This window comes from Mandrillus leucophaeus, unplaced genomic scaffold (genome assembly GCF_000951045.1).
Source record: "Mandrillus leucophaeus isolate KB7577 unplaced genomic scaffold, Mleu.le_1.0 Scaffold123, whole genome shotgun sequence".
Lineage (NCBI taxonomy): Eukaryota > Metazoa > Chordata > Mammalia > Primates > Cercopithecidae > Mandrillus > Mandrillus leucophaeus.
The window spans coordinates 2,463,289-2,476,164 of NW_012100654.1; the positions used below are offsets into that span (position 1 = coordinate 2,463,289).

Genomic DNA, 12,876 nt, shown 5'->3' on the forward strand with positions numbered 1-12,876 from the left:
ACACACCAGATTTCAAAGGCTTGGTACAAAAAAATAATGTAGAGCATCTCAATTTTTATATTGATTGTATGTTGAAATGATATTTGGAGCTATTGTGTGTTTGGTTATTTTTTGTTTGTTTGTTTGTTTGTTTTTTAAGATGGAGTTTTACTCTTGCCCCCCAGGATGGAGTGCAATGGCACGATTTTGGCTCACTGCAACCTCCACCTCTTGGGTTCAAGCGATTCTCCTGCCTCAGCCTCCCAAGTAGCTGTGATTACAGGTGCCTGTCACCATGCCCAGCTAATTTTTCTGTTTTTAGTAGAGACGGGGTTTCACCATGTTGGCCAGGCTGGTCTCAAACTCCTGACCTCAGGTGATCCACCTGCCTTGGCTCCCCGAAGTGCGGGGATTACAGACATGAGCTACCGTGCCTGTTTTTTTTGTTGTTGTTGTTGCTGTTGTTTGTTTTAAGATGGAGCTATTGTTTTGAAGTGAAATAAGAGGTAAAACTTTGGGAGCTATTGGGTTAAATGCAATACAGTAAAACTAATTTCACCTGTTTCTACTTTTTAATAATTAGTGAAATGATATCCTATTTGTAGTATCGTTCTATCTGAGCTTATGTATCTTGCATAGAGTTACAGCAGAGCTGGGATTCAAATTCATTCTGGCACCTGATTCCAAGTTCTTAATCATCACGATATATTGCCTTTCATTCCAGAATGCCACAAAAGGTACTTTTTACATCCTACATATCAGTCTATATCCTATGAATTAAAGGCATTCGCTTATTATACTCTCAGCCAGGGTATTTCCTTATATAAAAAGAATTCATTCAGAATATGTAAACAGAAGTAAACAGTAGGAGAGACATGAAATTCTTGGTACCAGAGGATGTTTCTCATAAATCCTCTTAAAACAAAAATAGTACACTCTTCCTTTCAAAGGGTGTGAAACTGAGGGTACTTGGTAACAAGTTCTTGTAATTTCAGACACCCTTTGATTCTGAAACTATTTCAAGCAATGTATCCTAAGGAAGTAATTATGGATGTGTACTAGGACATCCATAATTGCCATTAGTGTTTATAACAACAAAAATCAGAAATAACCTAAAATAGGGAGATTATTTCAATCAGAAGAAATCACATTTACATGATAAAACGTGTATCTAGTGGTACGGTAATAACCCAGCTCTCTAAATAAAACAAAAAGCCCCAATTCATGGTGTCTGGTAACTTCTATGGTATAAATACTCCCACCACGGATGATCTCAAGCTACTAATAGTTTAATCTGCTCTGGAAATCCTATTTAACAATCCCTATCTGAGCTGAGCTGGCTCCAGTATACCACGGAATACATTCATTAAAATGTAGTAGAAGTTGTCCAATATGCTATGTGAAAAAAGTTTGTAACACTTCTGTATCATATTTCTGAGAAAAAAAAATACACACATGGAAAAAAAAGATCAAAATAATGTATTTTGTGTTAATACTGGCTATCTCTAAGTGATATAATTTTATCTTCATTATCTGTATTTTCAAAATTTTCCCCTTTATGTATGATTTTTTCTCAGAAAAAAAAAAAATCAAGGTTCTCTTTCCTAGTTGCAATAATTTAAAAATGAACTACTTCCCATGATATGTCAAAAAAAAAAGGAAGAAAGAACGAACGAACGAACGAATGAACGAAAGAAAGAAAAGAAGAAAAGAAAAGAAAAAGAAAAAAGGAAAGAAAAATCCCTGGACCTGCTCAATGAAATCAGCTGCGCAATAAGAAGGCCCTAGGGGGTGAGAAGATTCCCAATACCTCATAACTAAGAAAAAGAGGGGAGGGGTAAATCCTGAGACTCCAGCCACAGTGCTTGCTGATCTCCTGGGGAGGAGAGATAAAGGCTGATTATTCATAGGTCCTGCAGAAAGGCAAGGTGGGAAGTGGGACTGGAGATATGTCAGTCCCAGGACAAGAATTAGTCTGTTTATATAGTCTGATCCTGGAAAGATCTATTTCTTAACCCAGGACTCGTCCCAGGATCTGCCCACCGAACTCTTAACCATTATATTAAACTAATACTAATAGTTGTCAGGTTTAAGTCTTGTCTGCAATGAAACATGTTTACAGTCATCAAAAATATCCTGGAAGGCTGGGCACAGTGGCTCACGTTGGTAATCCCAGCACTTTGGGAGGCTGAGGCAGGCGAATCACAAGGTCAAGAGATCGAGACCATCCTGGCCAACATGGTGAAATCCCGTCTCTACTAAAAATTCAAAAATCAGCTGGGCGTGGTGGCACATGCCTGTAGTCCCAGTTACTTGGGAGGCTGAGGCAGAAGAATAGCTTGAACCCAGGAGATGGAGGTTGCAGTGAGCCGAGATCTCGCCACCGCACTCCAGCCTGGTGACAGAGTGAGACTCTGTCTCCAAAAAAAAAAAAAAAAAAAATCCTGGAAATGCATCCATAGGGAAAGATGTTCAGAAGATTAAATGCAAGCAAGTTATAAAAGCAGCATGTAAAAATGAACCCATTTAAGTAAAAAGGGGTAAACATACGGAAAAGAATATAGTAAGTGATTAGGTAGTGGTTGTCTCCAGATGGCTAGGATTATGCTATTTTGGTCTTTTTGTTTGCCTATTTTGATTTTTTTCTGTAGTGGGCATAGTTATTTTTAAGAGTAATGAGGAGGCCGGGTGTGGTGGCTCACCTGTAATGCCAACATTTTGGAGGGCTGAGGCAGGAGGATTATTTGAACCCAGGAGTCAGAGACCAGCCTGGGCAACGTGGCAAGACCTCGTCTGGCAGGGAAATGTGGCAGGAGAAGGTAATGAGGAAAATAAAATAAAAGCAAAGTAATCTTAAGTGAGAAGAAAGATGCAACAACCTCCCTTACTGGATCTTTGGGCTGTTAAGCTCGTGGAAGGCATAGACAATTCCTGATTCCTAATTCCTACTCCCCGCCACCCCTGTGAAAGCAAATAGCAAACAGTCCTCTACAACGTCTCAAACGAAGAATTCCCCAGGGACTCAGGGAGCCTTCTGTTATGGAATGCTTTTGCTGGAGCTGGGGAGAGGAGGCAGAAGGTTAGGGGAGGGTGGAGGGAGGACAGAGAAAAGAACAAATCAAAAAGAAAAATACAAGACAGAGGAAATCTACCTTTTCCCTCCGAGTCAGCAGCACTAAGTCAGTAGTCCTCAAATTTGAGCGTGCACCACAACCACCTGGAGTGCTTATTAAAACACAGACTGCTACAGCCCACCCCTGAGTTGTGGGGCGGGGTGGGGTGGGGCGGGGCAGGGCAGGGGTGTTGGTTGATGGTGTCTGGGAATCTGCATTTGTAACATGTTTCCAGGTGACCACACTTTGAGAACTTCTGCTCTAAGCCATTCTGTGAGTAGGCAGACAAAGAAGAGAAGGAGCGCTGCACAGATACGAAACTGAGATACAAACTCTGTGGCAAAGAGTTTGCAATTCTTTTAAACAAGGCTTGGTTTCCCCTTTGAATGGGAGAAGATACCATCCCTTTCCCCCCCAGGAGCAATATGAAGATTCTCATGGAGAGAGAGCAGAAACTGAGAATATCCTGACAGCTGATGACACACCAGATGCTGTAAAAGAAGAGATACAAGCCCACAACTAATCCTGCGCCGGTAAGAGCAGATACCTGGAAACAGAAACATTTTAGGAGGTACTGCTTTGACCTAGCAGCAGAAGGGGTTTCCCTTCCCTTCAATTTGACAGTTTCCTCACTGTGGTCACCAGAAAGGCAAGAATGTGGAACAACCTGTTTTCCTAACTCTGATCTTTGCTCTTTCACTTGGCAAAAGCCGCCTGGCAGCCTCCTGGCTGCCTCACAGGTGTAACCAGGGTTCCCCTCCTTCCAGGAACTGTAACAACATAGTTCTGCCAAGAGCAAAAGATATGCTCTATTAGTCACTGATTACAGCAGGCAGGGAGGCAAACCACCCGTGGGCCTCACCGACAAGGGAGGGGGAAGGTACTGGCCGAGCCTCAGCGAAACATCCAGCACCACGGGGGCTGGAATAATGGCCTGAGGGCAGCCGGTTATGACTTTTTTCTGGGCAAAAACAGTCTGAAGAAGAACCAACAAAGCCTCAAACATAAAAGATGTGCAATAAATACTGGCGAAAAGAAGAGAAAAACGTTTTCAATGATACTGCTAGCCAAAGCCAAGGCACAGGCAAGAAAAAGCAATTAGCTTTTTTTTTTTTTTTTTTTTTTGGGTATAATGTAGGTTCTCGGGATCCAAACTTCAAAAATCAGGTTGCTCTTCTCCAGTTCTTGTACCTTGTGTTGCCCCTAATAGAAGGATAACATAGGGATATGTTGGCTTCTTGCCAGTATTTTTTCTTTTTTTTTTTTTTCCTTTGAGACAGAGTTTTGCTCTGTCACCCAGGCTGGAGTGCAGTGGCGCTATCTCGGCTCACTGCAACCTCTGCATCCTGGGTTCAAGCAACACTCCTGCCTCAGCCTCCCGAGTAGCTGGGATTACAGATGCACACCACCACACCCAGGTAATTTTTGTATTTTTAGTAGAGACGGGGTTTCACTATGTTGGCCAGGCTGGTCTTGAACTCCCAACCTCAGGTGATCTGCCTGCCTCGGCATCCCAAAGTGCTGCGATTACAGGCGTGAGCCACTGTGCCCAGCCTCTTGCCAGTATCTTCTGTTGAATCTTCTTTTATGTAACACAAAGAAATTACAACAGTAGAAGGGTTATGTGGTTTTTTATTGGTTTAAGTTTTTTAAAAAGGAAATTCCCACCACACATCTAGATCACAAGTTTTCTTCCCCACAGTGACAGCTCCACAGCACTGAGGCACTGTTGACAGTGGTTTGAGTCAGGGCCATTAAATTGCTTTGGAACTTACATTTACAGTGTTAGCACCTAGTGGACCCACAGATATTTAGCTGGGAGTCCCCTGAGGATGGGGTCTATGTCTAGTATTACAATTATTGCTATGGTTAATAGTTAATCTTTTTTAGAGCACTTTATATGCCTGGCATTATGCTAGGCCCTTTACTTATACATTGTTTTAACCAATCTTCACAGCTCAATGGAGGAAACGTCATTATGATTCCTTCTTGTCCACTCTCCCAAGCACCTAGCTCAGGGCTGGCATGCAGTCAGCATAAACATTTGTCAAATAAATTAAAACACTGTGTCACATAAAGAGTGATGTTCAAAGATGCAATGACTGTGAAAGGGTAAGCTTCAAGAACAGGGACAATGGCTGGGCATGGTGGCTCACACCTGTAATCCCAGCACTTTTGGAGGCAGAGGCGAGAGGATTGCTTGTGTCCAGGAGATCGAGACCAGCTTGGGCAACACAGTGAGGCCTTGTCTCAAAAAAAGAAAAGGAAAGAAAAAGGACAAAAAACATCGGGGAAAAGGGACCTGAATTAAGTTGAACCAGAGAGAAAAACAAACAGATATTAACTAAGAAAACGTGTATAAGCTGCTCCGGGAGAGAGAGATGTGATGGTGGTCTCTGCCGTCTTCAGTTTTGGGACACAAGAGTCCCTTGAAAGCAGACCACATCTGAAAGCAGCTACATTTAATTCCAAATGGCTCCAGGCAGTGCAGTCACCCCCAAGAACAACAGATCATTCCACAGTCAACACCCCATTTACAGTTTAGGTACTATCTCTACCCTTCTCAGTTGGGTCAGTTCTGACTCTGTTCATAGGAAGACAAGCCACATGCCCAGGAATGAAAGAGTTGAGGAAAAAGTATCAGAAAAGGATGCTAGTTCTGATCCTGCTACTAAAAGTCTGGATCCCCATTTTCTCCTGTATAAAAGGAGTAGGTGGAATTAAATGATTCCTGGTGTTCCTTCTGGCTCTAGCTTTCCATGATTTAGTCCCTTCTGCTTGAGAAGACACCCTCAGGTTTCAGACCTCAACCTTTTCCAGAGTCCTCCTTCAGGAAAAGTCTGGGGTCAGGTCTGAAGGGGCAGGATGTGCTACTCACTGAAAGACGAATAGCACTTCAAAAATATGGGCAAAAGCTTCTTGGCCTTTTGGCTAAGATCAAGTGCAAAAAGATGGGCAATGTTTTTAGGGTGGAAGAGAACAGTGTGAAGATTCTCAAAAGGAATACCACAAAAGAGAATGTCTACAACACCACTCCAGAAGGTATGCCCAGTGCTGTACAGGCTCAAGAGTCAAGACCCCAACATTCAACTTGCTTTTTAATTTTTATTTTTAAAGTTATTTTGCATTAAAAAAACAGATACAGAGTCATAATTTGTATCTTTTTATCCCAAGGTAGGACTTACGAACCTATACCCTATGGAACCACTGCCTACAGGATTATCAGTGATTGGTGGGCATGCAGCTATACCGCAGGAGGGATATTCAGCTTCAGTTTCCAATCTCCACCTCACCACCTTCATACACCCCCATTTCTACCAGGCTGTGGTTTGACTGGCAGTCAGTACTGTTATCCAGATACTAAGAGAAGCATAGGATTCGGGTTGAAGACAGTAAATATGTGTGCTACTTCTTCCCAAGTTGAATATATCCCTGGTTGATTCTGCTGATATATTTAATTTAAAAAGAAAGAAAGAAAGAAGGAAAAATAGAAATAGAGTACATTCCTGGGAGGCAAAGAAAACCAAGAGACATATCGCAAAAGCATACAGTAGGCCCTCTGTATCCACAGGTTCTACATCCTCAGATTCACCAAACTGATAAAAAAAAAAATACTGTATTTGTGGGGTGCAAAACCCACGGGCACAGGGATCTTTGACTTTTTGTATCTGAAGGTTCAACAAGGCCAACTATGGGACTTGAGCATCCTCAGAGTTTGGTACCCGCAGGGGTTCCTGGAACCAATCCCCTGTGGCTACTGAGGGACAACTGTACATGCTAAATAATCAATTCAGTTTTCATCATGGTAAAGGCACTTCCTAGAAGATGAAATAAAAGGATACACATCAAGGCCCCAAGGATTTTATCCCCTGGATGATGAATTTTTATTTTTGTTTCTTTTTTGGAGATAGGGTCTCACTCTGTCACCCAGCTAAGTGCAGTGGTGCTATCATAGTTCACTGCAAACTTGAATTCCTGGGCTCAACCGATCCTCCCACCTCAACCTCCCGAGTAGCTGGGACTACAGGTACATGTCACTACACCCAGCTAATATTTTAATTTTTTGTAGAGATGGGGTCTCCCTATGTTGCTCAGGCTGGTGTTGATCTCCTGGGCCCACTTAATCCTCCTGCCTTGGCCTCTTAAAGTGCTGGGATTACAGTGGATGGTGAATTAAAGTCAACAACAGTGAATGTCATAATGGTTCCTTTTTGCGGTTACCAACACCTTTCTAAAGGAACTTGGTGTCATGGTTTCACATATTAAACTCCATTTATAAAATGGGCTATATTAATTTAAGGGCCAAGGAAGAGACATTTACATCAAGTCATAAGGTTTCTGGTTGAGACTTCTGGAACAAAGTAGGATAAGAGAAAGTTATAGATAAAAATGCCTTTGGATGACCTATGAATCCCCATAACACTTACCCATAGCCCATGACATCAGAGTCAAGGAGGAAGGACTACCCACGTAAAGAAAGAATCATAGAAACCGATCCCTGCACCTCCCCAGTGAAGTGATTCAGCTTGGGTAAGTCCCACCTCCTTCCTCTCTTTACCTCTGAGATGTTCAGACGGCTGGACTATCTCAGTCTAAATGTGAAGATACAATGGCAAGTTGACTTGGCACGCAAGGACACTGATACAGCAATAAACAAGTATAAATAAATCCCATGCACACTGTGGAGCAGCAAAGGAGGATGGCAATCAGGAAAAGCTTTCAAAACGGGACTTGTGTCCACATACCTAAAGTTAACGAAAGTTGACTAGAAACTTAAGTGTCTTGGTTGGGCACGGTGGCTCACACCTGTAATCCCAGCACTTTGGGAGGCCAAGAGGAGTGGATCACTTGAGGTCAGGAGTTCAAGACCAGCCTAGACAACATGGTGAAACCTCGTCTCTACTGAAAATACAAAAAATTAGCTGGGCGTGGTGGTGCACACTTGTAGTCCCAGCTATTCAGGAGGCTGACACATGAGAATTGCTTAAACCTGGGAGGTGGAGGTTGTAGTGAGACAAGATTGCCCCACGGCACTCCAGCCTGGGCGACAGAGCGAGACTCCATCTCAAAAACAAAATTAAGTCTCCAAAACTGGCTTCTACCTAGAAAGGTCAGAAAAATCTCTGGGCTCCTTGATCACAAATTCCAGTGCAATACATAGCTTAGCAATTTCCAGGTGATTTGAAATCTCTTCTGAACTGACCCACTTTTTCGGGCTTGAAGGACAGTCCAACTAGTCAAAGCTATCCCAAAACTAACTCCCCACAGAGTGTGACATCAAGGATTTATCACCCCTTAGACACATGCATGCAATTATCTCACTTTTGGTTGTTTTTCACCTTCAAAAAGGCAGTTATAAATGCATTTGCCTTCTTTCTTCCTTCTCACCTGATATCTATTTTCTTTCTATCCTTGGTTTTCAGTTTTCCTGCCTCTCAACACCAGTTTCAAGGTAGGGAAGAAAAATCATCTTTCATCAAACCTGCTTTCTATACTCATACTCAATAGAACCAAAAAGGCTAAGTGCAGTGGTTCACGCCTGTAATCCCAGCATTTTGGGAGGCTGAGGCAGTAGGATCACTTGAGCCCAGAAGTTTGAGACCAGCCTGGGCAACAATAGTGAGACCTTATCTCTAAAAAATAAAAATATTAGCCTGGGGTAGTGGCATGCACCTATGGTCCTAGCCACTTGGGAGGCTGAGGTGGGAGCCCAGGAGATCCACGTTGCAGTGAACCATGATCAAACCACTGCACTCCAGCCTGGGCAACAGAGTGAGACCCTGTTTCAAAAAAAAAAAGTGGAGTGTGGGGTGGAGGGAAAAACACAAGACAGTAGCTTTCCATACTCTTCCAAATCAAAAGATAAGTTCAGTGAAATTTATCCATATTTTCCTCAAATGTGATATTTAAAGACCACATAAGTACTTTATCTAAATCCTTGACTCTGACCCTAGTGATGAAAATTACAACCACTCAGGATTCACCAGAGAAATTCCAGTGTAGCTCACTTAGCTTCAAGTCAAAACTAGCCAAAACATTCCACTTCCTCTTGGTTCTTTTACTTTTGTCCTTCTCCTCAGACTTTAGAAGGAGGTATCCTTTAAATCCTGCATGACTAGAAGCCAGATGGTCAAGGCCCCTTGCCTTGGGAACCACAGCAGTGGGCTCTGAGTCATTGCTTCAGAGTAAAGCTACTCAAGCCGCAGGAGACAGCCGAGTTCTCCCTGAGAGAGAAGACATGGAGACCAAACAACCCGCGGCCTTTATCTAAGAGGTGGAGTGGGGAGGCTGCCTTTCCATTGTATTTTCCCTAAGACCAGAGGAACTGGTTCAACTGAAAGGCGAGGCAGTCAGTCCCTTGCAGTGCACACCCTCCACTTGAGGGACAGCCTCAAGACTCTCCCCTCAGCTCTTCTGGGTGTTGCAATTGGGCAAGCCTCTTCCCAAAGAGTCTACGGGCTCTGGGCCATGCACTCAGGCTCAGCACAGACCTTATCTTTTCAATCTGCTTTCAAATTGATGCCTACAGGCTGAGTGGAGACTGTTCTTGGTTAGAGTGAGCCTGAGGAGCCCCAGGCATGCCCAACACCTCAGACACGACCCCCAGCCCAGCCACAGGCTGGAGTTTTCTTTGGAGAGTGGCTAACTCATCTCTCCCACCATCGTCCTCTGATGAGCCCGTTTTTCATCTTCACAATCTAGGGGATTGAGGAGTAAAGCAGGAGAAGGCCCCGGGCCCCCACCTTGCCACCCTTCTTTTTCCTTTCAAACTGGTCTCATTGCTTGGACCTCTGACTCCCTCAGTCTTCATCTGAGGGTCGCTGGCCTTTTCAGCTCCGGCTCCTACGATAGCCACTCGCACGCCTCCTCTCCTAGCCACGGAGCCAGCAGCCACTGCCTTCACAGGCCCTAGGCAGGAGGCACCCAGCAGGCCCCGGAGCCAGCTCCCCAGCCCCTCCCCCTGCATCGCAGCAAGAGGGAAAGTCAGGCAATTTCTCAACAAAGCAAAGACCAGCAAGACCCCCAGAGAGTTACCCTGCAGGGCAGCCAGGACTGTCACATATCTGGACTCAAGGAGGCAGCTGTGGGGGCTTCAGATAAGCATCACCCCAGCCCCCACATTCTGTCTGACAGGAAACTGACTCCCAAGAAATCCTGCAGAGAAGCCCTTCGCGGGGAAAGCAGGGCAGCCTTGGAGCCAACCCACCCACTCAGATTCCCCTTGGCCATTTCCTGCTTCCTCTGTGCTTTATTCCCCCTTTCCCTCAATTCCCAGCCTTGGTTTTGAATGTTTCTGAATCAGACTTAGAGGGTCCCTGGCCCCTCACATTCCTTCTTCATCTGAATTCTGGTTTTTAGAGCTCAAAACCACACAGTTCCAGGCTATTCTAATTAAATGCAGAGATTGAGACCATCTAACGCTAAGATTATGACCTTAATGACTTGCAGGAAAAGTCATTCGGATTTAATTAATTTTGGTAACCTTAAATCTGCTCAGGATAGAAAATTTCTCAGGGCTATGTTGTGTGTTTGTGGCATAGAGGATGGTGAAAGGTGGCTTGGATGAAGTTTATTCACCAGTAACTCAGCCAGAAAGTTCCATCAGGATTTTGCATAGCGGATGGGATGAGAGACTGGGTGGGGTATTGTAAATGGGGTGGAGGCCAGAGGCCCAAAAGGTGAAACTTTTTAAAAGGGCAAATGTCAAGTAGGGGCTACACTCTCATTTCTACCACACAAAAACAGTCTTCCCCCACTCTCCTAGCGTGTGTTAAAGTGACAGGAACAGCCTTAGGAGCATCTGCTTATTCTATTTGGGAAGGTTCTGATTTCTTTTTCAGGAGAAGCCACACCATTGAGAACCCTCCCTCTGTGATCCTTCTCGCCCTCCTGCTCGCCAGCTGCTCTGGGGGAAATTGGGTGCTTCCTCCAAGTCTCTTCCACAACATTAAGATTAGCAGAATAATTAAATACAGTCCTAATTGGGCACAGAGAGAGTTGTTAATTAATGAGCCAAGCTCCGGCCCAGAGCTGCAAATCCACGCTGGCCTGTGAAAACCCAGGCAGAAAAAAAAAAATGTGCTCCAGTCCTATGAGAAAATTGTCACTTGGCAAAAATAGTTCCTGGTGTAGACACAGGTGTCAAACACATTCCTGTAGCCAGGAGTCACGCGTTAATCCCGCAGCTGAGATCCATGTGTCAATAAGTGAGGTACTTCTCCGCCACTACAGGGACATACGCGGCTCTGCGTCCCCTTCCTACCCCCGCGTCCGCATCCCACTCCCCAGCAGGCTGGCGCCCTGACATCCAAAGTCGCTGCTAAGTGACTGAGTTCCCAAACAACAGCTCCGCATCCAAGTCAGAACCACACCGCCGGCCAGCGAGCGCGCGCGTTCTGTCTGGGGAACTGTGAAACGGATCGCAGCAAACTCTCCCTTCGCCGCCCTCCTGATCGCCACCCCCATCCCCCTACCCCAGAGGCCTCCCCAACCCTTCCCTCCCTGCCAGCCTCCCTCGGGCTCAGCGCGACCAGTCTGGCTAAGGGAAGGCACCAAGGCCACCGGCAGCCACTCACCTCTGCACGGGAAGCAACAGCAGCACTTAGCAAAGAGCCACCCCAAAGAGGGACCTCGGGTGTAAGCCCTGTCGCCGCCCTTCATGTTGCCCCGCCGCCCCAGCGCTCCCGCATGGCACTGGGCGCCAGCCCGGGGTGAGAGCGCGGCGGGAAGGAAACTTCAGCGCCGCCGCCCGAGAGCCGGCTCCCGCCCTCGCTCCCGCCCTCCCCGCTGTGCTCTCCCCGCACCGCGGCCGGCCGCAGCTCTGACTTACTGGGAGCCACTGCCACCTTGGGAAGCGGGGAGGGGCCGGGCGGGGAGGGAGGGCCTAAGGGGCGGAGTTCCAAGGTCCAGCTGTGCGCAGGAGACCTGGCCAGCAGCGGCCAGAGCCTTATGCAACGCTGTCAGTGGCACCAGCGCTGTGGGCACGGGGCAAATGGGTGGAGTTTGAGCCCTTGGCACCAAACAGGTAGGTACTCCTTATGTGCAACTTCCTCCCCTCAAAGGCCACCACAATGAGCGTTGGCTTAAAAAATATAACTAGATGGGGCCAAAGAGGTGAGAGAGGGGCAGACTTAGAATGTCCAAGACTCAGGGATGCCCTTTTCTTCCTCGCAGCCTCACCTGTTCCCTCCCCACAGCCTCCTCTGTATTGAAAACACCGTCCCCAACCCTTTCTTTCCTTCCATGTAATGCTGATTACTAACAATGATAACAGTGCCTCATCTTGATCAGCTCTCCAACTGTAATGACGTGAAAACACTGGGTTTGGAATCATACAACCAACCTTCAAAGCTCAGTTTTGCCACCTGCTAGCTGTTTGACCTTAGGCAAGTCACTTCACCTTTTATCTTCAGTTTCCCCATTTAAAAAAAAATGTAAAAGAATTCCTATTTTCCACGGTTGTAGATTTTCTTTTTAAAAGTTTTTTTTAATAGTGATAGGGTCTTGCTATGTTGCCCCAGTTAGTCTTGAACTCCTGGGCTCAAGTGATCCTCCTGCCTTAGCCTCCCAAAGCATTAGGATTAGCCACCACATGCAGCCCATGGTAGAATTTAAAAATATCTATGGATATCTCCCAGAGTTGCTGATTTAGTAGGTAGGAGGTGGGGCCCGAGAATTTGCACTGCTACAAGTTCCCAGAAGATGCTGATGTTGTTGGTACAGGACCACACTGAGACCTACTTGAGATTCAGACTTTTTCCTTGCCTATTTGGCATCTGTCTCC

The 12,876-nt window shown here is 45.6% G+C and overlaps 1 protein-coding gene across 4 annotated transcripts in view; it reads right to left on the reverse strand.

Annotated features, from left to right (window-relative positions):
* The window catches only part of KALRN (kalirin, RhoGEF kinase), a 651,545-nt gene that overhangs the window by 143,083 nt on the left and 495,586 nt on the right, over nt 1–12,876 (reverse strand). The window contains exon 1 of one of the 4 annotated variants that reach the window (XM_011971544.1): nt 11,669–11,932. The exons of the other annotated variants lie outside the window; for them this stretch is intronic. Within the exon in view, the coding sequence (XP_011826934.1) occupies nt 11,669–11,753 (85 nt within the window). The 5' untranslated portion in view covers nt 11,754–11,932. Of the gene's footprint in view, nt 1–11,668; nt 11,933–12,876 lie in introns of those variants that run through there. 4 annotated transcript variants of the gene reach the window in all.